Source organism: Larus michahellis, chromosome 7, assembly GCF_964199755.1.
Source record: "Larus michahellis chromosome 7, bLarMic1.1, whole genome shotgun sequence".
NCBI lineage: Eukaryota > Metazoa > Chordata > Aves > Charadriiformes > Laridae > Larus > Larus michahellis.
Genome location: NC_133902.1, coordinates 29941719 through 29968681, shown reverse-complemented (window position 1 = coordinate 29968681; position 26963 = coordinate 29941719). Strand labels below are relative to the sequence as shown.

General features: G+C 40.6%; 1 protein-coding gene across 7 annotated transcripts in view; it reads left to right on the top strand.

Moving 5' to 3' along the window:
* Nucleotides 1–26963, top strand: part of PARD3B (par-3 family cell polarity regulator beta) — a 425873-nt gene that overhangs the window by 357536 nt on the left and 41374 nt on the right. For all 7 annotated transcript variants that reach the window (XM_074593647.1, XM_074593644.1, XM_074593642.1 and 4 more), the window contains one exon: nucleotides 18174–18309. In XM_074593647.1, coding sequence (XP_074449748.1) covers nucleotides 18174–18309 — 136 coding nt within the window. The remainder of the gene's footprint in view (nucleotides 1–18173; nucleotides 18310–26963) is intronic.

The following is a 26963-nucleotide window of genomic DNA, read 5'->3' as shown; positions in this document are numbered from 1 at the left end:
GCATCATGCTGTTGACAAAATGAGGTTTACGGTTTTTTTACCCCAAAGTTTAGAGCACAGAATACGGAAGAAATCCATACAAAAAAAGTCTGAAACATTAATTGGACTAGACTACAGCATTTAAAGTAACCTATTCTACCGTCCATTTACCTCCCACATGAAATGAAAACTCTATTTTGATCTGAACTGTCACAGATAATTTCTGCACATAAAACACATCCAGAGACAGCTTTCAAATGGAGTTGTCACTTCTTATTTAGCAGGCTGGGGGCTCTCTATTGTTGTCAAACCCTCTTTGCAAAAGCATCACTAACACACTGATTTGCACAGTGGTATGTAAGAGGAGGAATGGTTGCACGGTCTCCATGAAACAATAAATTGTATGTAGGTGCTGGAATCCTCTGCAGCTGAGCTTACCTACTGCTTAGGAGAAAATTCCTTGTTTTTAAAATAGTATTTTTAAGCAGATTTTCATACTACGTGCTGGTGTGGAGAGGGGTTGTGTTTGGTATAACAAGGTTTTAGTGTGAGTAGCGATGATTAACATTTAAAAGCTAGTAATCGACATTCGGTTATTTTCCCTGACCTCTATGGGAACAGAAGTTTGGCTTTAATCTCTTCACAAATTTCAGGAATTCTTAAGCAAGTGCACTGGGAATATCTCTGAACTGTGAGTACAGAACTGCTGCCTCAGAGTGCATTCCAGCTCAGATGCTGAGGCAGGGCTGTAGGGCACTTGTTTCCAGACTGCTATTCTGATGGTGACCAACGTGGCCATCTGGCGAGGCCGGTTGGAAGACCCAGCTATGGCATCGCAAAAAACGACAGCTTAAACATTGAGAACTACCGTTCTTCAGATTTTATTTTTATAACATTGAGTTTGCCCTCAAACATGATTTATTTTTATAAAATAAATTTGCCTCCTGGCCTCAGTTGTATTCTCATAAGTTTATGCTATTGGAATATGCAGTTAAATAGTAGTAACATATGATTTTTATTTCATTTTCCTCTCAAGGTTGGAAAATTGACCAGGATTTAGCGGGTGAAGAATTTCATTAGTGTGATGAGTTGTCCTTTATTGCTGTCTCCGCAACTATTCTATGCAGGATTAAACAGCAAAACACAAGCTGGCAGAATGCTCTTCTGACCTAATTCTGCACCACAGCACAGATAGCAGACTATCTGCTCATCTGTCTGATAAGCATGACTTTGTCAAATCCAGATGTGTGTTGAGGAGTGAAAGGAGTGTAACACAGATGAGGCCTGAGAGCCAGAGTCTTGCATTTTGTCCAGCTGCCTGAATCCTTTAGGTGTCTTCACTGCTGCAGCTGGGGTTGTGGGGAGGACTGGGGGGAGGGAGGGAGGGAGGGAGGGAGGGAGGGAGGGAAGTCGCCTGCTGCAGTGTGGAATCTACAGGGGGGAAAAAAAAAAAAAAAAAAACAAAAACTAAACTAGAAGCTAGAGGCTGAAACATTACTGGTCAAAGCCAATTGCCTATTTTAAGGGCCATATCTTTTGTAATGAAGCAGGAGATACAGACTGGAAATCACATTCTGATTTCTAAGCTGTGTGCCAGAAGATCTGAGGGTTCTTTGTTCAATGTATCTCACACTCCCTCCTGGAGACGGACATGATGGGGAGGGGGTTTCTCTGTTCCCACTTTTGCCTGTAAGTGTAGTGTATTCATGAATCAATTTTAATGGCTGTCCCATGGGGAGCAGTGGATTAGATGGGGGGGAAAAAGGGTAATTTTGTGCATTAATGGAGAATATACTTGAATAGAAAAAAATGAGGAAAGGAAAAATCATACGGTCACTGTGCTTAAGTCAGTGATAATGCACATCCATGGGGTTTTAAACCTTGGCCATTACAGAAAAAATACAGCAGATGGAAGTGATCTCTCCTCCTTCTTCTCCCAGATCTTGGTGGGCTGGCTTGCTTTCCTCTCTCCAGGTGGGACAAGTGAACAGAACTGGACTGGATACAGCATATCCGTCTCTCCTGCTCCAGAAATGGAGGCTGTGATCCACGTTTGCGCTCAGTTGGCGAGCTTATAAAGTTAAGGGCTAGAGAAGTGGATGGACATTTATCCTACACTGGAAATAGTAATTTTGGAGGCTGCATTCTCACAGGTATTCTGTGCACACTTTTTACAGTTACCTGGCACCAAAGTGACTTGGTCCCATTAGTCCAGTAGCTCTACCTAGTTGTGAGTTCTTTTAAATCAAGCAAATGGTATGCTGTCTGTCTGTAGTCACCTTAAACAGCAGTGAGGCTCAGAAACTCTGAAATTGTCTTTGGAGCCTGTATAGGCACGTTACATTTGCCTCCTTCCTGAAACACCAAGTATTGCTGTCAGGCATCCTGCAAACCAGTATCGTCTCCATACTGTCTTGCGCTCCCCCACCTGCTTTTACTGTTTCCATCGTTGTGCTGTGTGGGAACAGGACTGTCTTTTTATTACACATCTGTGCAGAGCCTATTGCAAGGAGAGTTGTATCACTGATGAGGACCTTGCAGTGGTGTTTTGTCTGCAGGTGTCCCAGAGACGGTCATGAAAGATTTGAAGGCCATCTCAAAACTATGTGGAGGTAAGAAAGATACCTGTCAGAAGCTGGAGTGAGGCCACTCCAGCCTACATTGTTTATCCTGGCCCTCGCTACAGAATTTGGAAAGGTCTTGTACCCTCATGTGTCTGCCTGACCTTTCAGAGGCAGCGTGTATGCCTGTGCCTCCCCTGTGCTCCAGACCAGCTAGCAAATGGCCTGCTCCAATCCAAAGGTGATGGTGCTTACGTTACTATTGGTGTGTCCTTCTGAGAGCACAGTACCATCCAAAAAAAAAACTTCAAAGCTTGCTTTTCTGCAGGTCTGCCTTCAAAACACAAAGCAAACATGTCCCGCAGCAATGCCAATTACTGACTCTTGAGAATATCCCTAAGTAATGGTCACACCCTCGTTTCAAAGGCAATATATGGGGCCATTATCTGAGCAAATACAGTGCATGTCACTGAAAATCCACTGATGATGATGAATTCTGGTTGCTGTTGACTGCAGCCAGATACGGGATAGTGAGTAAGGGGTAAAACATTAGCCCTTGAGCTCTGTGGGTTTTTTCTTTGTAAACAGGTCATAAGGGCTCAAGCAAAATACAAAAAAGAAAAGAAAAGCTGGAGATGAGTCTCAGGCAAGAGCTGGGGAAATAAAGAGACAAGGAAAGAAGAAGGAATAACAAAACTTAAAAAGCATCCTTTGGGGGGAGGGGGAAATCAGATGAAAATATTTTGAAAAGGGAAAAAATTAAAAATTTGAACAGTGCCATCAGCTTCTCTTTGCAGACTGGCAAAAAGATGTTTGTGTATAGAAGAGTTAATTCATGTTTGAAAAAGTCCATGAGTTACAGGAAAAGCTGAATTGTTTGATTATTTTGAAGCCTTCAAGGAGAAACATATGGGAAAACTATGGAAAGAAATATACTGCTAGATATATTTGTGATGTCTTCTGGAATAAGCGTGTTTGTGTTTGAAAACACTATCATGTCAATATTGTTTTCAATTTCATTGTTGAATGGGGTTAATTTGTATGAATCTGAAACATTTCAAGATTTTATTTTTTTAAGTAACTTCTGCTCATGTGATGTGACGCTGCTACGTACCTCCTTCTAGTAAAAAATGTGGAATACCAGAGGTGTGCTGTCTATAGATCAAATTTTGATAAAGTTCCTTTCATTAATACAAATACCCATTTGTGGAAATAGAGGCAGTTTCAGCTCGTTTCCATAAATTGGTGTAGGCACAATGTATTTTGTATACTTACAGGAGAAACGTAGTGCTGGAAGCAGAACACATTTTTATTTGGGGAAAGTGGATGAGGTGGTATTTCCCCTACGTGTTCCGCTGCTTGATAATACCAAAGGAGTGATCACCCCTTGCTAGCATGTGCCATCACTGACCGTGGTGACAGAGCCAGGTTCCTTCGACAGTCCGCAGAGGCTCCTGCAGCGGGTGTGCTAGAGGAGCAGCAGTGGGGTCCTGCCCTCGCTGCCTGCTGCTCCAGTGCCTCCCTCCACTGTCCCCAGTGGGGCTGGCGACAGGAACCTTGGCGAATGTCCTCCCAACAGGGTATTTCAGGAGTGAACTGAGGCCACGGTATAACACATCCTCAGCATCCATGAACAGGTTCTTTTATTTATTCATCTTGTTTGTGTTGCGAAACAGAGGCAATGGAAGAAGAGATTTGTTTTCTTGGTCTTGACTCAGAATACATTTACCGTTAACCACTCCCCCCAACCTTTTCTGTAGTAATCACTTATGAGCTTTGACCATGTTCCCCAGGGCAAGATTTCTCCACATTTTATAATGAGGAACAGGACTTTCAGGTTTTTCTGTGTGTTGCCACCAAAACCGATGTTATAGCTGGACTCAGCAGCAACAATAGCAACACACAATAATAACCATCCCACATGAGATTTAGATTAACTGCTCTTCTGTTTAGTTCATATAATGCCTCAACAGCGTGATCTGATTTGCTGTTTTCACATAATCCATCATGGATTGTCTGAGTTAGGAAACTAGGTTCTTCTGTAGCGGATCGAGAGAGATGGGGTCCCCAACATTCTGAGTGTAGCTTCACTTTCTCCATCTGCGGCTATGTCACTTTATTTCTCTGTTGGGTTTTTTTGAACGTGGTTTGCTTTTTCAAGCATGAGGATTTGGGGGAGCAGTAATGCTTCTATTAGAAGCATTACTAATTATCTATTAGCACTTTGAGGCTGCCTTTAAGCATAGGGGAAACTAAGTAGTAGTCACTGGCTGCAGACCTCCAGCTCTGGTGGTGAGGCCGGAGAGGAGAAGTGGGTGTTTCAGCAGCACGCACAGACTGTCTCCTCCTCCATCTGAGGAAGCTGCTGCTGTGGCTGCCAGATAAAGCTCTTGGGCTTGTAGAGGCCAGCTGTGGCACTCACATGGCTCCCATCAGCATTGGCATCAACAGGAATAGGAGGCACATTCTCAGCACTCACCTTCCCTGGAGACTGCAGGAGAGTAAGTAGGAGCTGCTCTTTGGGGAGGCAGAACTCTTTTTCCAGGGCTTGTGGAAGGGAGTAGAAGTAGAGAGTTGCACAGAGGCAGGGGGGTCTGTCTCCTTCCCCATGCATGAGAGGTGCAGAAGGTCTGCACCCCCTCTTCCTGAATCTATCAGTCCTTTGCTAATTGTCTTCCCTCACCTGAACCGTTTTGGTTCTTTCCTGCCCTCCTCCTCTTTTTTTCCCCACAGCCTATTGAAACCCTCCCTGCCTCCCCACGAAACTTGCTCTGCCATTGCCGAATTGCATTTTACCAACCCACGAATGAGAACAAAATAAACTGCTTTATCTCGATCATTTGGGCAGGAAAATGCAATTTGCTTCTGTTGCTGCAGATCTTTGAGCCAACTCTGGTCTGGACACCTTTATCACTTTGCAATCTAATCTGCTGAATATCTCAGATCCTCTTGCATTGGAAGAAAATGCTTTTTTAAGACAAAATTAAAAATAAAAAAGCCAGCTGCGTTCTTATGCGTGCACAAACCCACAGTGATGTGCATGTCCTCCTATATCTCTGTATGTATGTACATGTATAATAAATAAAAAAATACATATAACGTTGTGAAAGTCCACACCTAACTTGCTAATGTCAGCTACAGTTGATAGACAGCTAAGTCAGACTCTTTTTATAGTCCATTTCTAAAATGAAACCATAAATTTTAAAGCCAGGCTTCATCATTGCAGAGAAAAAAGCTTTTCCAGCCTATTGATGAAATATAACATTTGATCGGATTTATGAGGCCCAGATTCAGGAGGATCATTTGCAGAGCACTTAAAGCTGCTTTTTCCTGCCCTTTGCCTTCCCTCCTCCCAAATACACATACCAAAAAAAGCCATTAGTAATGAAAAATTATTAAGGAAGATTTTTCTTGATTCCATACAAATGTCAACTTGAGAGAGAGAAAGAGGAAGAAAACAGTTGCAGGAGTTCTTACAGTAAAGGGGGTCTAAGTAGAGCCAGGCTGATTATACGAGAGGAATACTGACTTTTACTAATAAATACACAGTGTGATTATTTGCTGTAATACAGTCATTTGTAGAGTGTATGTGTGTGTATATGTGTTTTTAATAGTACCGGATGGAATTTATTTTTTTATCACATTGAGATATTCACAAACCAACCACATAAAGTTAAAAATAAAAACGATACCCAGCTTCTCAGTATCTTGATAAAGTTTCCTTCTGGCTTGTATTCCCAGAGTGATAATTTCAGAGGAAAAACATCTTCTGTAACTTGTGATCACAGTATCTGTCAAATGGTAGGAAATGAAGAAAACTGCCAGACAGTGTCAGATTTATTAACAGCTCTAAGAAAACCAAAATTAATGCATTTTCTTGTCTTTGATGGGTTGAAATGTCCATGTGCTGTACTTATCTTAATGGACAAGTGAAGGAAGTAGCACTCATCAATTAAGTCTCTCATTAAGCTGACTACAGCTTAATCTGGAGCACATGCAGGAGTACTATGTGCTTACCAGGCTGTACCTCAAAGGTGCCTGGTGGTTGTTGTTAAGGAGTGCTCATCCCGCGGATGCCAGGAGCAAACCAGCTTTATGCTGCCTTCAGGAGCACGCAGCCAGTGGCTGGACCAGGGAGCCCGCAGTACTACAGGGCAGGGATGGGGACAGCCATACAAACCTGGGCTGCACCCGTTGTGTGAGGGGAGTTGCTGGCCTGACTTCCATTGGAAAACTGTATTTCCACCTGTTAATAAAGAGCAGTCAACCATTTGGGTTGAAAATGCCTATGTAGGAGGTGTGCTGAAGCTGAATTTTTATGGAACATGATGGTAGCTGTTTTGGGGGGTGCTGAAGGGAGAAGACAAGGGGTTGTTTTGTCTCTGTAAAAAGTAAAAATAAGCAGCATATGATTCTTTCAATAAGAAGCTGTAGTCTTTCCATACGCTGAGACGGGGGCTTTATATTTAGGAAGGGAACACAGCCTAGTCTTATACCAGACTCTGCCTTTTTGCCACCCTTTGAACACTGACAAATTGACTAAGTTATAAGATTTAGAGTACTTCCCACACACATGATAGAAACTTGGCTCCTGACTTCACCAAAAGTGCTCATCCTGAACTGCCAGAGCCTACACATGCTTTTCCAGTAGTAGGTTCTCCTGGCTGCTGCAGGGACCAGAGAGGTTCCTGGTCCAGGATTGAAGGATGAGGTGAACAGGGCATGATCAGTGTCTCCTTGCCCATACACCCCACCTTCCAGGGAGCAGAAGGGTGAGCTGATTTGAATGCAGAAGCCTAAGAAATGCCATGGATGGGCAGGACAAGAATAGGAACAGAGAAGGAGGCAGGATTGCTGGAGCAGCCAGAGGATGGGGACAATAAAGGAAGAGTGCTGGGTCAGGGCGGAGTTGTGGGCAATAAGTGGGTGTTTCAGAGTAGAGAGAAGTTTACCGGTAGTGCAAGTTTAACGTTCTGTTAGTGCATTAGACATGAGCACGCTCATTTGAACCAGTGCAGAAAGGAAGAAGTGCTGTTGGGTGCCCCAAGCCACCTACGGCCTCATCATTATTGGCAGACTGCTTTGTGAAATGCTTCTGAGAGATGGGTTTCAAGGAGTGCTGGAAGGAGAAATGCTGACCCAGGCACACCAGGGGAGGTGTTTCTGTACTAGAGCAGCCTGTGGGACAGGGATGTGCTTGTATGGGGAGCCAGTAAATGGTTGGAGGAAATTGGCATCCTTGGCTGAAAGGTATAAAGGGAAAGACTTCCAAACATCAGGATGAGAGCAGGGAATGAAGGGAGCAAGACAAAAACAGATGTGGAAGGATATGTAAGGGGTGTCTCTAAACACGGCAGTTGAAACCATATGAGAATCATTCTCTAGGGACAGAGATGGGCCTGAACGAGAACGCTGGCTTTAGCATTTCTGGGACTTCCCACCCAAATGCAGAGCGATAGGTTTGCTCTTCCTCTTCCAGGTGAGATACCCCAGGAAATGGTTGTGTGTAGTTTGAAAATTCCATTACCTTGGTTTTTCTATTTTAATTTAGCGTTTTTCAAAACAGTTACTGAAAAGGACTAGGGCTTACTTTCAATCTTAAACACCTGAAAATCAGCCCTGACTTCTCCAAGTGGAAAATCGGGAGTAATTTCAGAGGTGCAGTGGAGCTGCAGCCATGAGGAGGAGGAGTTAGAAGAGCTGTGCATGTCTGGAAGTCCAGGAGCTTCCTGCATAGTAAAAGTAATAAAGTTACATTGCTAACTTTAGGCCCCTGAGTTGAGAACTATTTCTCCGAAATGCAGTTCGGTTTATAAAGTGTTTAATTCTGTTGATGCGGAGCTTGTGATGAAAGCTAGTTGAAGGAATGTGCTCCGAGGAGCCCAGCTGCACAGGGGAGAGGTGCCCGAGGAAAGGGGCTGCTGGAAGGGTGGGCAAGGTGGCCTTGAAGGCGGCAGAACTTCGCAAAATCCATCAGCCGCTTCAGCATCTGGCAGGGTTTCTGTTGAGCAATAACCACAAGCTAAATTTGCCATATATGATTCCTGAGAGAAGATAGCGGTAACTGATGTTTTGACTTTTGAGCGTGTTCCTGTGAAACTGCTCAGATCTCAGTTGTAGTTTGGAAATACCGCTCTGTCAGAGAACTAAAATGAATTTCCTTCAGGATTTGTCCCCATGGTAAGATTGTCATAAGATTTTTAGCCCCTTGCACTACTACAGTGTAGAAAATATAATGAAGCCTCTTTCTCTTGCACATCTGTTAAATGCTTCATGTGTCATTTTAGTATATATTCAGAAGAAGTGAACTTTGGATCATTAATATTGGAGTTTGGATGTTCCAAAGAGTGCATGTGGATTATACTCCCCTCTGTGAGAAGCCCCGTGTATTGTAAGAGTCATTCAGACGTGCTCAACGGTGCCTTCCTTTTGCTGTGCATTGCACTCGCGGCTAGCGAAATATGTTAGAAATAATTTCATTTGTTGTCTTTGCTTTTCTTTAGCTTGTAGTTGGAACGTTAAATGCTTTCCTTATAAGGCTTACATGCTTCACCTTGCATGTGCCAGTGGCTTAATAAGAACATCTGCTGTCTTTCTGTAGCAAATCTGATGATTTTTCTGTGCACGTATATTTAGTTGTACATATAAATAGAATCCAGGCACCGTTAGATGCGTATGAAAGTGTACGTCAGATTGAAATGGTAACATATGAGGTTTTCTGCAGTTCCATTTATGAAGTATCAAGTTAAAAACGAAGCTGTGAAGTAGCCAGAAAACTTTTTATTTCTGCAGCCAAAGGCATATGCTTGTACAGCTTAACCTAATGAGGTCTTTGATACATTCTTAGAATGGTCAGTATTTCATGTGTTGTAGCATTGTCTGCAAGTTGCTTTTTCATTGTAGTTGGGCTTTTACATAGCAGAACGTAGGAGAGCATTGCTCCAGATGTCTGGCTCCTTTCACCGATTTTGTTGCTGTCTACAGCAAAATTTGAGTTTTAGCTCTACAGTGCAAATTCCCTTTGAATCTTTGGATGCCCTTAAACAGTGTAGTACTGGAATATGTGTAAATGTCTACAGAGTACAGTGATTGGAGTGGCTGGTTTAAGAGGAGCTATAAAACGGTTCCAGCTGGAGTGCATTCTTGAGGTAAGCTCAAAATACACTCCAAATTGTCAGCATACTACTCAGGAAAAACACAAGAAACAAATCATCTTTAGTATGCTTTGCTTCCTTTAATGCACATAAGGATAGTGTAAATGGAAGCCAGTCAATTTTCAACAGTTTGTGTAAAATTGTCCCTAGGTTTTCCTTCTGTACTTCAGCCTTTGTGAGTAAATGCATCACACTGGGTTTTAAGTGTACCTGTGAGTATTTCTGTGGACATAACGCCGTCTATATTTCAATAAGTATTGTGTATCTGTCCATTAATATTTATACGGAACTGAGAGCTTTGGTTCTTGCAATTTTTAATAAACATTGATGGTGTTACTAGTTTATACAGAGCATTCAATATGCTCCATCAAAATGGCAGCTCTAATTAGGTTCCTTGAATTAGCTAATGGATTTTGAGAAAGATAGCTTACAAAGCTCTTACAGCTGTCCAAGATATTCCTGCCATGGCAGAAAGACAAAAGGCTGCTGGAAGCTACAGACTTTAAAGCTTTAGAAATGCAGCTGACAGTTAAAAAAGATAAATTACGTTTGTATTTTTTTCCCGTAAAAGTCCTAAGGCTGGATTAATGTTATCCTCACAGTGACCATTCATTAAAAACACTCAAAAAAGCCGCCTTTATGGTAAGGATGCATTTTGGCTGGGATCTATGCTTTTCTCTGATGCTTTGCACATGGTATAAATGAATTCTTTCTTTTTTCTTTTTCTTTTTTTTCTTCTTTAACGTAAACTATATCTGTAAAGGATTACAGACACAGAGACTATTTTTTTTTTTTTTTTTTTTTAGCTGAGGTTGAGATTTCTACCTCATTTCTACCTGGGCCAGGTGTTCTAAAAACAAACCACATAGAGGATTAGTTGCTGCCATTCTGCCAGTGGCATAGATTTGTACGTGTGTAATGAAGAGCAGGATATAGTCTCTAGTGTGAAACTTGGAGAGCTAATTTCTGGGAGAAAGACGGGTAGTTTCTCCAGGCTTTGTAGTTTTCAACAATATATGTTTTAGAACGTGGGCAGCAGCATCTCCTGTGAGCGAATTCTTAGGTCGTCGATTCTTCCCTCACAAGGCAGTACAGAAATTGAAACTGCACTGAATTGTCACCTTCTCTCCCTCCTGCCTTCGCTTTGTGTGTGCTAAAGGGAATTCCTGAGGGACTCTTGAATGGCTAATTCATTGGAAGTCTGTAAAGTACTTATTATTTCAGCTTTAGCAATAAGTTTAATAAACTGTAGTGCAAAAAGCAATAGTCTGCAAGTGAAAAAAGCTAGCTGCCAGTTGCAGGCAGGTGTGATAGCCGTTAAGAAATAGAGCTACGTTTCCATGCAAGAGTTTAGCATTCAGCGTTTGTTTTGTTGAATTGTTAAAGCTGCTGTAAATGGAGTTTGCAGGGCTGAAAATCTGCTCTGTGTTGATGTGACCTATCTATTGTAAATATGCCAGCTGCTTTACATCAGTAAAGTAAAATACCCCCTCCCAAGCCGTGTTGTAATACAAAGTGCCAAAAAAGGCAATTTAAGTACTTTGCCCTGTAAATCCAGAAGAAATTACCTTGGAGAGAATTATGCCTCACACATGACTTCTGCATGATGGATAAAAGGCATAATTGATATCATCTTTAGTGAAGAAACCAGAAACTGTTGCATTGTCTAGAGGCTACTGAAAATACCAGGAAAATCTGTTTTTCATTATTTTCATTGTGTATTGTTTATAGAGAGTTTGGTTGTTGTCAGCAGCCGAGTCCCTAATCTCCCTGCTTTCCTAGCCCTTCAGAGACACGTGCACATCTCGGATCAACAAGACAGCAGTAAACTGGTCACATGCCAGAAACAGACATTGCCATTAACCAGCTTGAACTGTAAGGCGTCTTTTTTTTTATTATTATTAGTTAAAATCTGGTGATTGCCTTCCTTGATGAGGCACAACACATTGAGCAGAAAAAAAGGAAAAAAAAAGTCTCTTCTCTGAAGTAAAGATGACAAGCTGGCTACAAACAAGAAAATGTCCCCTTGTTTTGTTTCATTCCTACTCGATTGCAAATAACCTGTTAATGTTAGAGTAGTACATACCATATCTGCTGTTACAGTGAAGTTAAATCTCAGTTTCTGTAAAGCAACAAATTAGGCTATACCTTCCCTTATTTCTGGCCAGCTGTAGTCAACTGTAAGTTATTAACGAGAGTGATGGAGATGTGAAGTGGCCTGGATTGAAAAGATGATGCTCATCTGAATGTCTAGGCCATCTGCCATGACAAACAGGAAAAGGTGTTGTATGTCATGTGAAAGGAGGGAACTGTAAAAGGATGCTTTGTGTCAAGCCACTGAGAGATATTTTATAAACAGTTTGGAAAAACTGAAAGTGATACAAATCTGTTGGTCTCAATCTTCAAATCGTTCTTTTGAGGCTTCTGTAAACATATTATTAGTTATTTGGGGAAAGAAAAGGTTAACGACACTGCTAAATCATATCATGCAAGGTTCTCTTTCCTTCTTTCTTCCTAATCAGTCTGTATGAACCTAAGAATACCATCTTCTTTCTTTCTGCTAAGCTCCTAATGTCAAGAGGTCAGTAGCGATGTTACAGGGTCAGTAGGGCTCAATTTACATCCAGACAAATGGTAATCATGTGCTGCCCTAGGAGTCTTTGACCTTTTGGACAGAAGTGATAGTACTGCTTTTATGTCAGCCTGAAGAATTGAAAGGTGACAGCGTATGTTCTGCTGAAGCACGGTTACGACTTTTTTAAATATTGTAAAGCAGGTTAAGACTCAGGGACTTTAGTGTACACATTCAAATAAACTCAAATAAGTGTAAATAGCTTCTTCAGCGTAGTTTGTTTTCCAAATCAAGTGTCCTAAGTGGGGTCCCTCTCTGTTGATGAAGACGGTAATTGTCTAGACATAGGGTGTATTCTTGCCCAGAGCAGGAAAGCAAGTGCTACGGAGACCAATAAAACCATTTGCATGGTTCCAGTAGCTAGAAAGACATAGTTCCTAAGTTGGGTCCTCAGCGTGGGATGTGTATAGCCAAAACCCAGGCTGGCTCTGGCTGAGCATCAAAGATGAGTCCTGAGCCTGCAAGGCAATATCGGTGATGTCAACGAGGTATTTCTGGCAAGTCTTCATTGCAGTATCATTCATTTACTCAAGTCCATATGAAAACAACAGTTGTTCATTTCTTCCTGAACTCTCTTTCTCTTGGTGCTTGACAAAGATGAAAGCTGAAATATTGCAGAATTATGTTCTTATCATTGATTTTCTTTTTATCGCTTCCCACCATTCTTTTTATTCCCTCTTACTACTGAGGTTGCAGAAAAATCTTCATAAGCAATGTAATACTTCAGGGTAGAAAGACAAGGGCTGGAACTGAGAGAGTAACATACTCAAATATTTATTTGTTATCACTTCAAAATAAAAGTTTTATCTTAAGTGAAAGATACTCTTACATGCTCTGTTGGACTCATTTATACTGTATATCTTTGCAGACCACTATGTTCCTTTTAGTATATAAAATTAGTTTTGTTTTATAGCAGATTGTGAATGGAAGATTGTCCATTCTCTTGAGTCTGTGAATCACGTTTTGTCTTGGATTTGTTTGTTAGTGGAAAATTCACTAAAAGAATCATTTTTATTTTTCTTTTCTTTTTTTTCTTTTTTTTTTTTTAACTTGGAAGCCCCAGTTGTTTGTGTAGAGGCTGACAGTCAGCTGGGTGAAATCTGTGTTTGAAAGAACTGGCTGGCAAAAAAGCCCTGTGCAATATTAATGTGTTTAGGAAAACCACTGGAAACAAAATGTTTATTGCCTCTTTAAATGTATGTTTATATACAGCTTTAAGTGGTTCATCTTACTCTGTACATGCAACACTTGTTTTTAATTTTGTATTATCTAGAGAGCTGCAGTAAGAAGTCACTAATTTAAAAAATGACATTTTTAACCTGAATGATTGAAATACAGATTAGCAACTCAGAGGAAGAACAGGGGAAGATTTTATGGTGCAAAACCTGAGCCATATCTATTAAATACTGATGATGATATTTTGATTCTTTGAAAAAATAACTTGTCTGTCATATTGGGTGTATAATGTTATTGCTACGGTGCTTGTTCATCTATCTCTTCAGAGATGACGGGATGAAATTTCACAGTCATATTTTACGTAATGTTAGAGCTAGCTTGAAGCTAAATCTGTGCCAAATTACAGTTTCCCTTTTGTTTTGGGATGCCTATTCCAACATCGTAGCAGGTGCCCTTACGGTCGCAGTGGGCAAGGTGGGACCTGTATGGTGCCTCTGACAGATTCAGGCACAGGGCAGAAGATGGTGATTTCTGGCGGTTGTTTATCTAGTTGGTAGTACAGCCCCAGCAGTGAGGGTTAGAACAATCGCATGGACTATTTTTTTTTTTCTTTCTTTCTCCCAGGCCAGAAGAAAGCGTTGGTTTTGTAAGGACTGTATCTAGCAAAACTACAGAATGGCTGATGGGGATATGTTTTTTCCTCTTTATTTACTACTTATTTTTTCTATTAAAAAAAATAAAATCCTTGCAATGTGTGCAGCTTATTCAATGAACTGTTGAACTTCTCTTTAAGATTGTTTGTGGCATGGGATTTTGGACAGGTCTTGTCACTGTTGTTTGAAATCATCATCTGAGTCTTTGCTAAATTCTTTGTAAAGTTTCTCAGAGGTTTTCCCCCAGATAGATGTTATTTAAAACCTTCCCTAAAAAGTTTCAGGTTCTCTCCCAGTATCAGCTGCTTCTGAATCAGTCTCTTTACATGTAGCATACTTTTAGGAAATAGTTCTGAAATCAATTGCAAAATACGGAGTGGACAGTTCTCTTACGATCTTGTGACAACCGAGAAGTCCATGGGTACGTTAAATGTTAGAGCCTGGGAACACGTGGTGGTGGAGGGGAATGGCAGATGTGTGGTTGCACGGTTCTCTGAAGAACATGTAGCACAGGGAGCCATGTCAGGGAAGTGAGATCTGCACAAAGCTGTAGGTATGATGAGGACTGTAATATTTATATCTCCTCAAGGAGGGAGCACTACATTAAATGTAAAGCTACTGTAAAATAAATCTGTTTGCTCTACTTACTAGGCTTGGTGAAAAGCTTCCGTAAGTCTCCTTAATATAAATTGACTTTGATTGGAGTATTGTTTTTATATTTCTTCCGTAAGTTCAGGCCCCTTTTCAGTATAAATAGTCATGCATCCGAAACATTTGAACTGGTATTCATCTGCTGTTTCCCTGTCTGAGAACTGCTATCTGATCAAACCAATATTTTTTAATTATGTATTTATAGGCAGATGGGAGAATAGTTTACAGTCAATGTATGATCTTCTCTGCAAATCTTGGAAAATTGTGTTGTTTTTTTTTTTAATATTGCCTTATCAGTTTCTTTTTTTTATTACTGATGACTTCATTCTGTTTGAATTCAATGCTTCAGTTTCTTTGGGGTAAACTAATAGATTATGTATGCGATATTTGCACAGTGCTGATTGAATTCATCTGGTGAGTTTGAATGTGGTTCATATATTCACATAATTGTCAGGAGCCAACTTGAAATTCAGAACTGTTTCATGAGCATTGCACAGGGCATCATATTCATCTCACATTACTCAGGAGTGGGTAAAACTTTCATGGTAAGCTAGATATGCAGCTCTTTCAAAAGCCAATGTCTTTTACATTTGTGCCTATAAACAGTCATGGAGAAGGAGGGGGGGGGGTGCTTTAACTGTTTCCTGAAAAAACGAAGCTGATGTGCTGACTGAGCCTCTTCAACCTGTTCCCCCGACCTTTTTAACAAATTCTGAACCTGCTGGCCATTTTTGACCAGACTTGAGAGGTGATTCAGTGTTCAAAAGATACTGGATCACTAAGTTTCATGACAATAAGCAGCCTGCTAGAGAGACCCAGATGAATGCCCTTGCTGGGGAGAAAGGCTGCAGTGTGAACTCAGTCCCATTATCGGACACCAGAGAACTCACAGGAGAGAAGCACAGGAAATCAGACTTCACGGAGCTGCTTGTTTCCACAGAGATTATGCTTGTGTTTTCACACTAATCCAGATGGATAACTTCCCATGTGCTGCTATCTTTCACTCAAACGTTCCTACTCATTCTCATGGTTAGGGTTTGTACTTTAATATGGTGTGGCAGAGGTTTGCCAAAGAAAAAGCTGCAATGTATAATATATAATAATATATAATCAGCTTGATCTCTGCAGCACCTACTTCCACTTACTGGCTAGATGGGTTTAAGCAGAAGGAAGTTCACCTATAGGAGATCTCCAGTAAATGCAGAACAGGCTGCTGGTACTGCCTCTTACAATGTAAATCTCAGACTGCATTTGAAAAAGGGGAAAAAAATATGTATGGTATTTTCAGATTATCTCTTCAGACGAAATACCTGGAGGTAGAAAGTGGGTATGTGGCCATCAGGCCCCTGGTGGCAGGTGCTAATACAGTTTGCAGAGAGCTGCAGGGAGCCAGATTGGCTGGAATCAAACTAGACCCCTTGCCTGTATTTCAGTGTTTCCTTCTCTTAGCTGGTGCTGCTTTGGGTAATGATGTTGGCAAAGCAACAGGGACAACATTGCACTTTGGGCCTTATCTGTATGTTAGCAGCCCTAATTAAATGCTTTATCTGTACTCACAAGTAAAGTCAGGGGATTTCACAGGTATTGTATTGCTCATGAGCTGTGGACCAAGCTCCACTGTTCTAAGTGATAGCTCCCATTAGCTAGTGCTCAGTTCCAGGGTTTTGCAAACTGGAAAAGGTTCTCCGCTATTTGACAAGAATTCATGCAAGAAACAGAGGCATTTATCTGTGGAAGGAGTCAAGGGGAAAAGGGAATGTACTTTTTTTTTTTTTTCCCCTCCTCAATAGTCCACGGAATTTGTGCAAGCTTTCTACACTGTCTTGGCAGATCATGAGAAAAATTTTGTATGCTCTGGAAGAGCTTGGTAAATCAGCCAGAGAAGCCTGAAACCTCTGGGACTGCGTAGAGTAGAGGGCTGGATAATTTAGGATCCAGGGAAGGCAAGTAACTTAAGTGTTTGATTCTTCATGGAAACATACTGGTGCTGCAAACAAACACTTCCAGTCCTGGCTGCATAGTCAGTTGCATTTGCACCCCACGTGGAATTTCCCTTCATTGGTAATGAATGTCCAGCCAATCTACATTGCTATTAGATACTAGAAACTACTTGTTATTGAACTGATAGGTTTATGTCCAGTCTTTTGTATGTGCTTTCCAAATTCAGTTTGCTGTGCAAATCCTATAAAAGGCTTCTCTAGATTCTGGCATGCTGGTGGTGGAGTGCAGAGTGACGAGGTGCTCCACTGAGTCTGTGCTCATGTGAGTAAACCCGTATCTCTATAGCTCATTGTTGGTGAGGTAGAGTTAAGGTTGCAGATTAAGAGAATATATGATGAAGTGCTGCAGAAACAATGGTCTGAGTTTAGGAGGCGGACACAAATAAATTCTACAACAATTTTCTGTGAATGCCAGTAAGTGCTACTGAGCCATACAGTCAGTATTCACCCCAGTGCTGACTAGAGCAGGGCTGGATATAGCTGTGGGAAACTTTTAACGTATTCATTTTCAATATGGCTGTGTTTTTCTGAATACTTAGCCATTTTCAGGATTGTTTTTTTAATCCTTCCAGGTATAGCTTGAGCTTTCACAGTTGCACAAGTCCAGATGTAAGGCTTTGGAAGGCTCATCAGGGTCAAAATCCACACACAGGCGTGTGTTTAACATGACAAACTAAGCAACTCCACTAGCTTTACCACGGCAGTTTGCAGTGTATGCAGTTCAGCATACAAACTGAAGTCTTCGTGGATTACTAAATGGATTACTGTTTAATTACCACTTTAAAAAAAAAAATCTCTTACCTTCCCTGTACTTTCATGGTTGATGTTTTAGTTCTTTGTATAATTGGGAGGGAGGTTGTTTTTTATGAGATAAATCTTCATTCCGCACTTCTCTGTGAACATAGTCTATTCTTTACCTTGAACAAATGTAATTTTAGGGAAATTCCACATTTAGCGTGGGAGCAAAAGGAAACATTTTTCTGGCAGCTTATCATCATCATCATCATTATTATTAAAATATGATAGCCATTTATAGCTGCTCATAGGAATGTTAAAAGTTTCCTTGTGCTCCCCCATCTGTCTGCATCCATCTGTTGTCTCTTGTCTTGTACTGGAATTGTTAAGTTCTTTGGACAGGGACAGCCTTTTTTAAAAATGGGGATCAAGTTCGCAATTAGCAGCTTTATTAATACAAGAAAGCAAAAATAAGTGTGATACGGGCCAATGGGCACTATGTAAGTCAGAAGAATCAAACGTTCATAATCCATTTGTCTCAGGTGTGGCAAATCGGTGTGTGTGGGTACCTGGTAAGTGTTAAATATATGTGTACATGTGAGTTTTATTTAGCATTTTTTTGTTTCTGTCAGTGGCTGCGCAGGTGGTGGGAACGCTGATCGTATCCAGAAGTTACGGAAGGAGTACCATCAGGCCAGGCGAGAAGGCTTACCTTTCTATGAGGATGACGAAGGAAGAACACAGCCGTCTGATTACGACCAGCGTTGGGTAGGTCCACAATGCGATGCAAAGTGCTTTTGCAGAATTCAGGGTTAGAAGAAGGTGCTGATTTATTTGTGTTTTCCAGAAATCCTGTGTCAGCTTAACATGAATTTGGGGGGTTGGTAGAAATGGAGAAATCCTTAATGCCAGCCCACCAAAGAAAACATTAATAACATGAAAACTTGGCTAAAAATAACTTGTCTGTTTGCTGTGTTTGATTTAGGCCCAGGTTTCCTCTCTTTAAGCCCAAGATACGCAGTCATTGCCAAACTTTGTCACATGTGGTAGCATCAAGGCTTTTCAGCAGGATTTATGGTACTCTGGTCGTTCATCCAGTGATTCCCCGGGTTAACGAGAGTATTAGAAGAGCAGACTTTCACTGTGCTTAGCTGTAAAGTGAGAGGGAGGAAATAGAGGCATGTCTGCTCCTGCCCTTCCTTCTGCCCACTGGGCAGTAGCAATGTGGCCACAATACATCCTCAGTAACTTTTTATAAAGTGAAAATTGCAATAATTTGCTCCTCTCCCATCAAAGGATCTTATAACATTCTACCAACACTATAGAACTGTTACAGACATGCTGTATTCCCTGTTTTACATGTAGGAGTCACACTTCACAGAGATGTATTGCCTATATACCCCACTACCAAAGAGTAACCCACGGTAGAACCAGAGATTAAATCAAGAGTGACGGATTTTTGAATGCATTAAATAAATACAACAGCTATAGTCTATGGGATCACAACTGCGGTACTCAAGAGCTCCACCTGAGCAGGTTTAAGAGTTGGACTCTGTCTCTTTAGAAGTAATTATAATCAACCAGCATTCAAAAATGTAACTTTGATAAGGTGCAATTTATGCTAAATTTGAAATTCTAGTTTAAAAAGAGACAGAATTATGTTAAAATCTTAAGAATCTAAATACACCTGAAGTTTGAACTAACATTGTAGGTGTTAATGTCCCCCAAACTACCAGTGTGAATGCTGAAGTGAAATCTTCAATGATTGGGGTTGTAGTCCAAAAAAAACCATGAAAGACTAGACTTTATTGCAATCACAGAGACATAGAGTTAAATGGGGTGTTTTTACATAAATTATCATATATATTTGTTCATTAACCAAAAAGAATATTGTTGTATATATTATTCTGATTCAGTTACCAAAACTGTCACCTTCAGCAAAATAAAACTTTAATCTACTGCCTTAAATTTTGTGACCCAATTTGGGGAATCTATGTGGCTGCCATTCTTCTTCTGAGTAGCTTTTGTAAACTAAAATGAGAATATGCATCAAATGTGTCTTTCTGTTGAAATTGTATGGCATGTTAAGTGTCCTGACAAAGGCTCCAGACTGGGCCAGTGGTGCCTCTTCAGCAGCCTGAGAATTTCTTCTTCTTATCTGAAACTGATAAAGCTTTATTAATCCTCAGAGGAGGTTGAGATTTATGGTCCAGTGTAGTTTCCTAAGATTCACAAAGGTTTCTTCTAGGTAATCCCTTTTAAGCCTTTCCTATTAGGTATAATGCCCAGAGATTACTGATTTCCAAGGCTTTGCTTTTCCTGTGAGGCAAGTTGTCCTTAATCAGAGCACCTGAAAGGGAGCTTTAAGTATCTCAATCTTGAACTGATTAATAATAGTGGCATCAGGATTGTTTCTTTTTGTCCTTCCAATGCAGAACATTTTTAGATGTTATTGTGGTGAGGAATGGCAGTCTGCTCAAAAATCAGAGTTTACCTTGAGGGCTTTATTCTCTGAAGTTTGTTGCTGCAACAGTTCCTCTCGTTGAAGTGTTTTACAAATTTCAAAGACTTCTGATCTCTTCACTGCAACAATATCATCCATTGATCCACCCAGCCTTGCTTTCATGGGCATTGTCTTTCGGTATGGAAAATAGTGTGGCCCCAGCTTCTCTCTTTCGACTCTTGGCTGAAATTTGTATACTGACATGTAATTTTACCCTTAAAATACATGTTACATCAATCCATTCAGACAGAAAAGAAGAAACAAAAATAGAATCAAATATTAAAAAGAAAACAAATGTCTCAAAGCATCTTGCCAGGAGAGTCCTCATGATATTTTCTAAGCAATGTAGTCTTTCCCACCTCGGGCTGCTGACCCTCAGCAGTACTGTGGTAATACAGACTGAACAACAGCTGATTTTTTCCACCTTTACTCATCAGTGAAGAGACGTGCTGATGACTAATTGCATAATCGCAAATAAATAAAAACTTACTCTAATCTTTAGGATGTCAGGTCTTTCTTTAAAGAGTCAACAGACAGCTGAGGAGGAGGAGAACCTTCTGGTATAAGTTTTCTTCCTTCCCACACAAGGTTATGACACCAGGGAAGCTGCAGCTGGGAAGAAGATGCTGGGTCTCCCTATTTATTTTTAATACTCCATTAGTTCTTTCTATGCTTTTGTCAGTCAGCTGTTTTACCTAAGCCAGCTTTTCCTATAAGATGTCTTTCTAATGTACAGCAGCTGCTGTAATCACTTCCCACCATCTCATGAAACATGCAGATAAGTTGGGAAAAACGAAGGATAATTTGAGAAGACACTATCCCATCGCAAATCAACAGCCTCAGTAACGGACCCTGGGTCTTGTCCTCCAAAAAAGTATCTGAGAATTCATGAGGCAAATTTCTATCTGATAAAGCTGACATTGACAAGTGGCCTTTAGCTGACACTGTAATGGGACAGAATTTCTAATAGGAGGGGTATTTCTAACAATCTACTTTTTTTTAAGTGGGGTAAATCAAATTAAAGTGCAGAGCCGGCTGAAAAGCTAGCATTGTAAGGGAAAATGATCTCATGACAGGCAATTGGGATCCATAAATGTTTTAAAAATAAGGTCAAAAATTCATTTTAAATAGGCCTGCTATTCTTTCATCATCCATTCCTCCCCCCTGCATCCATTTTCCAGTTCTCCTCTGTTCTCATCTGTTGCTGGATGAATTTTTTGCTCTCTTGCACCTTCATTCTGCTCTCCCTTCCCCACAGTCTGTTCTTTTTCTTTTTGTAACTGACTGAATAATTCAGTTTAGTGTGTCTCCATAAACAGACACACGTATATAGCACTGTCTGTGCTATAGAGCCAGATTCTTTGGAATTCTTTTCCAGTTCCTTTGTGGTTTGGTTTGTTGTTGAGTTTTGCATCCTTTGGACTCCTCCCCTCACCCCCCTTTCTGGTTTAGAACTAGGATAAGCCAAATTCTATAGGGTGGATCACAAATCTTCAAGTAAACCTCAGCTAGTTAACCAAAAGACAGGCTGATGATAAGTATAAATATTGTCTAGGAAAATGAGTGCCTGTTGTTGTCAGTATAACGTGGATTACCCTAAAATTTTCTGACAGCAAGGGTGTATTGAGAAGTATCAGCGCAAGACAGAGTTCAGGCATGTGCATACATACTCGTGTCTTAGTAGGACATCAGATAGTAAAAGCGCTCATGAACATATCCTATACAAACCTAATACTGGTCTACAGAAAGAGGCATAATATGTTTATGCAGAATTATCATATACTGCAGTGTCAGTCAAAACCTGAGAGAACTACGTAAGCAATAAGCTACAAGAACAAGACTCCTTAGGAGCCGGAGGGCTTTTTCATGGGGCACTCTTTTTCAGGGTGAGTCACAGACTAATAACAGATCATGAGAAATAGAGAAGGAGCCGTCAAGACAAAGCTGTGAAGTTCGCATCTGCACTTGTATTTAGGGGCATTTAAATAATGAGGAATTAATCATCTATTTGAGGATTTACTTGGATTTTCTTACCGACTTTGTACAAATCCAGTTACTTAAAACATCAATTCTTTCCTTCAGGGTGGCAGTAAATCCTTGAAATTTTATCTTTTTTTAATGTCCATGCATGTAACACCGGCCACATTGCAAATAGTTCTTCACCTGTTAGTGACCACATCAGCTTCACTGTACCAAACCTTATGGTAAGTGGTTCTAAAAGCCGTTTTCTTATTTGCAGATCTGATTTGCGAGCTGATAAATAACCTAAAGATATAAGAAAACCTATCTCTGGATACTGGCTGTGAACATTTCGATTGGAACAAATCTCTAATGTACTGAGTTTTGTCAGTTCCCAGTTGAGAGTATGAAAGAAGAATCATGCCTGTCGATGTTAAAGGCCAAGTACTTTATTGTGTGCCTGGCAGGGATCCAAGCCTAAAAATCAACCAGAACAAAAAAAGGAGCATTAAGAACTGCATTATTTTTCAATAATGTGTCAAAGGGTTCTGTGCGTGCTTCAGGATGAATAAGGAGCTGTTTGTACTTTTCATGATCAATTAATTCCAGGTTCAGGATGTTGCATTTCAAATAGGTTAGGTTCCCAAAAAGCACAGACGTTTGTGTTGGACCATAGTTAGAAACCAAAATTCCAGCTTCTAGAATAATAACATTCCTGTCTTCTAGCGCAATGGGAGAAGCTGACAATTTTATGTACTATGTGAAACCATATAGCAGAAACTGCTGTGAATTCCAGACTTTCTGAGCCCACAGACTATTAGTAGAAAACATTGAATTTACCAAAAAAAAAGATGGTAACTTACTTAGAGTATAGCTGCTTTGAAAACCATGGATCGGAAGTATTTCTGTATATGTTATTAAAGTATTAATTATGACAGTATGTAAAACATTTTATTAGGGTGTATGATTAACTTACCAATCAAGAACTTCTTATAGTCACTACTTATCTCGGTATAACAAAGGTTTCAGATTGGGGTGTATTCTAAAAAGCTGTTCAAACTAAGCAGAGAGATTTTGAAATTTACAGGCTGGTTTTTGGGGGTAGGTTTGGGGGGAAATTATTTTGGAGAAATCCCTGCCAAACCTCATGTGAAAAATAAACTATTCCAAATGGCACATGCAAGGAGAGCCAAATTCAATTCCATTAATACTAGTAATAAAGAGTGACTCTTCTAACTTGTTTGGAGTCATTCCTACTTACACAAAGGTTGAATTTGGCATAGATTATCGGAACCAGAGGGGAGTCTGAAATGCTCATGTCTTTGTGCTAACGCTATGTACACACTCTTATTTACCAAGGGAAACAGTTCTGGTGCCATATGTCGTCTTATCAAAACCCACTAGTACTATTTATACCCAACAATATTATGTGAATTCCAGAAATACATCATGCCATCTATTCCACAAGGTACCTCGTCACACAGCTGCTTTTTGTTGTATTTCAATGCGGGGGTGGGGGGGTCTGAGGAGGACAAACACTAAGCATTTCTCTTATTTCATACATCAAACAAAACCATGAGGTGTTGCTGGGCTGAGGCCATCCTTGCAGGCTCACAGCACCAAGAGGTTCCACATTAACACATGTGCCAGCAGTCGTGTCCCTTGCAGTTAGGAGAGGTTCTTCTGATGTTGCCCAAACAGAGAGCTTGAGTGGGGCATCACGGAGATCATGACAGCTGCCACAGATCATGTTGATATGATATGAAGGGCCCTAGAGGTTTTCTGTTGAATATTTTTTTTTCCTAATTTGCCAGTATGTTTCGGGAGGCAGGAAACAAACCTTTAACTGGTAATAATTATATTGGTGAAGGGAGTTTGTGAACAGTAATCCATGCTACGTAGTGTGCTGAACAGGTAGTGCAGTTGTGCACGTAGAGAGGCCGCAGCTCTGCAGCTTTTATCCTTTGGGGCACAGTTGAACGGGCACAGAAACAGCCATCTCAGAGCTAGGCTGTAATCTGGCTTCACTGCAGGTCTGAGTAGCACGGTAGCTGGGTCTTTCAGATTTGCTTCGGTTTTGGCAATCTTCTGCCAGTATAGGCTTTAAGAGTTTTCAGTCTGCTTGTTGATCACTCCATAGATAGGCGACTGTGTGGCCACTCTCCCTGAGCGTGTGCGTCCACTCTGTCAAATCTCAGGCCAGCATCCCATGGGGAAGCTGGAAGAGGATTGAGATTTTAACACCGAGCCTTCACATGTAGGGTTGCTAAAGCTAACACTTTGCACTTTGAACCTTCCCTTACCCTCAGCGATACGTACTTCTCCATGACAGCTCGGTCCCGACCCCTAGCAAGTCAGTGCCCCACATACCATAGAATCAAATACAGCTGCTCATGGGTCTGACTACAAGGGGGAGAAAAAAAGTAGGTTTCCTTTTAAAATTGACCTCCTCTTCCTCAGGCCATTAGTAAGAGGCCTGCTTCAACTTCTGGAAAGGGGCCCCAGTTACAACAACGCTCATTTTTTCATCACGAGACAAGCCTGTAATGCCATTGAAATTCATGTCTGAAGCTAAGCATGTGCTTGGGTATTTATTAGATCAGGCCTAAGACTGGGCCTCAAAGCTGACCCCTTCTTAGGCACAAGCTTTTGCCTTTACTACCAGGTATCTGGTGCATTTATCAAATAGACGCTGACACGGTTGACTTCTTTTTGAATTCTTACAGCTTAATCTCCCTGGGTTATGTTCTTTTTCAGTGCGTTGCTGATTAAAAAGAAATCTCTTCCCTAAAAAATACTGATGATCCAAAGAGTTGCCTAGCTACCGTTGTCCCAGACAGCACCCTGTTTCCTAAAGATGCTGGTCACTGTCCAGCTCTGCCTGCTAGGGATAACATCCCAGTCAAACAGATAGCAGTTTTCACAAAGGACTGCAAAATTTGTCCATTTAACATAATGGAAAGCAGAATGACCTCAGTCAGGCAAACAGCAACGGTTGCCCAGTGTCTGCAGAACAAGGTCGAGCTTGAAAGAAGCTGGGTCAAGCAATACAACTATGTCATTGAGGCTGCTACAGAGTACAGATCTTTTTATTTGTTATACTTAAGTATGTGAAAGAAGCCAACTGAAATAATGGACTTTTGATTACTTTTGATTTCTGGATTGAGTTCTTCTATTGTATATCTATGCAGCACTTCTCATTATTGCAGTACAAGATCCGAGGTGGAGGCCTTGGGTCTTCTTGAGTTTTGGTGAAGTTCCTCACTGCAAAATGCATTAGCAGAACTGCTTGTTAAATTTCATCCTAGGCACAGTTTCAGCAGTCAGGGTGTCAGTGCTCTGGCTACACTGTTGTCTTGCAGTTAAAAACACTAAAAAGTTCACAGCCAAGGTGTGAAAAGTAATTAGAATGTATCGCTGGGTGCTGGGTATAAGCAATTATCTATGAATATATAAAGGCTCTATTTTTCTCAACAAACAGGCGACATTGTTATAATTATTTAAAATGAAAAAGAAAGTCACTGACTCAGACACAGAGAGATTGGGCGGATAACTTTATTAGTTCCCAGTCTAAGGTCTGTAGTGCAGATGCTAATCTAATATCAAGACTGCATTAAAATAAAGTAAAAAATATGGGAAGGGAGAACTCCATTTACCCTGTAAGGCTGATGCTGTACATGAGTTTGGCTTTTCTGCTCAAGGCCAGCTCTTTTCAACTTTCAACTTCAACTCTGGCTGTTAAAGAACACTTGGAAAAAGGAACACTAGCGCCGTCTTTCTTGCTCAATATGGGATCCAACTAGAACACACATTCCTTCTATTGAACGTGCTGAGTTTTGAGAAGTTATGCAGAAGTTAGTAATCAATTTCATTTTTGTTTGCATTTAGTTTTTTAAACCTTCTTTAATGTTCTTGCTTTGTTTAGTAAATTGAATTTGTAAGCAGGAACTTCCAAAGCCGAAAAGAATCTGATAAAATACTGACACTATGCAACCTAATCTGAAGGGTTCATTTTGATTTTAATTATTTTAAATTTTTTTAGTGTTTTTGAAACGCTTGCTGTGCAACCGTATTTATTAACAATAAGAAAGTAAGAGCAGCAAATACTGCTGTCTGTGTTTTTGATGCTTTTTCCTCATCAAATGGCCTGGGTGCTGTGTTAAGTGTCACATTGCCCAATATTAAGTAGAGCCATTCCAGCTGAACTGTATGTCATAAGTCCTGTATGATAGGAAATATTGAGTATTCTGTAATCCAGGTGATACTGGGATGTCTGCCTTCCGAGCAGAAATAGGAGTTCTGGCCCTGCTGCCTGCAAAGGGGTCCTGCTATTCAAGGCAGATGATATGTGAATAATCCAGTGTCCCAGAGTAGCATAGATTTCATAAAGTAGTATATAAAATTCAGCATGTATGTTGTGAATGTGTATGACGGAGCAAGAGGACAAAAACTCGTATCTCTTCTAAAATGCAGCCTGGTCACCAATTGTAAGATTTTTCTGGGTTTAGTCCATTCATCCGTTTTCTTGATAGGCTGGAAGTAATGATTGTCAAAATTACTATTGCAAACAACGCACTCCCAAGTTAGGAAGACCAATGCTGCACATGGCAACAAATAACGTCAGTGGCTCTCAAGAAACATGGACCCAGGGGAGGCCTGGACCAGGTGTAGGCTTTAGACCATCAGGTATTCCAAGAAAAGTCAGATTAGCAGATACCTAGAGTGAAATTATGACTTTAAAGTTATGATATGACTCAAAACAAAGTGAGCAAATTGGGATTCTAAGAGGATCCAGAAGTTTCTTGTATTGCAGTGAGCATGGTTATATCAAATTATATTCTGTACTTCATAATTTGATGATAACTCCTTCAAGATAAGGTAAAAATTTATAATTTGAAATACCTGTCTGTGCCTTCCATCCCTGGTCTGCAATCATCAAAACAAAGTAATTCTGACAATC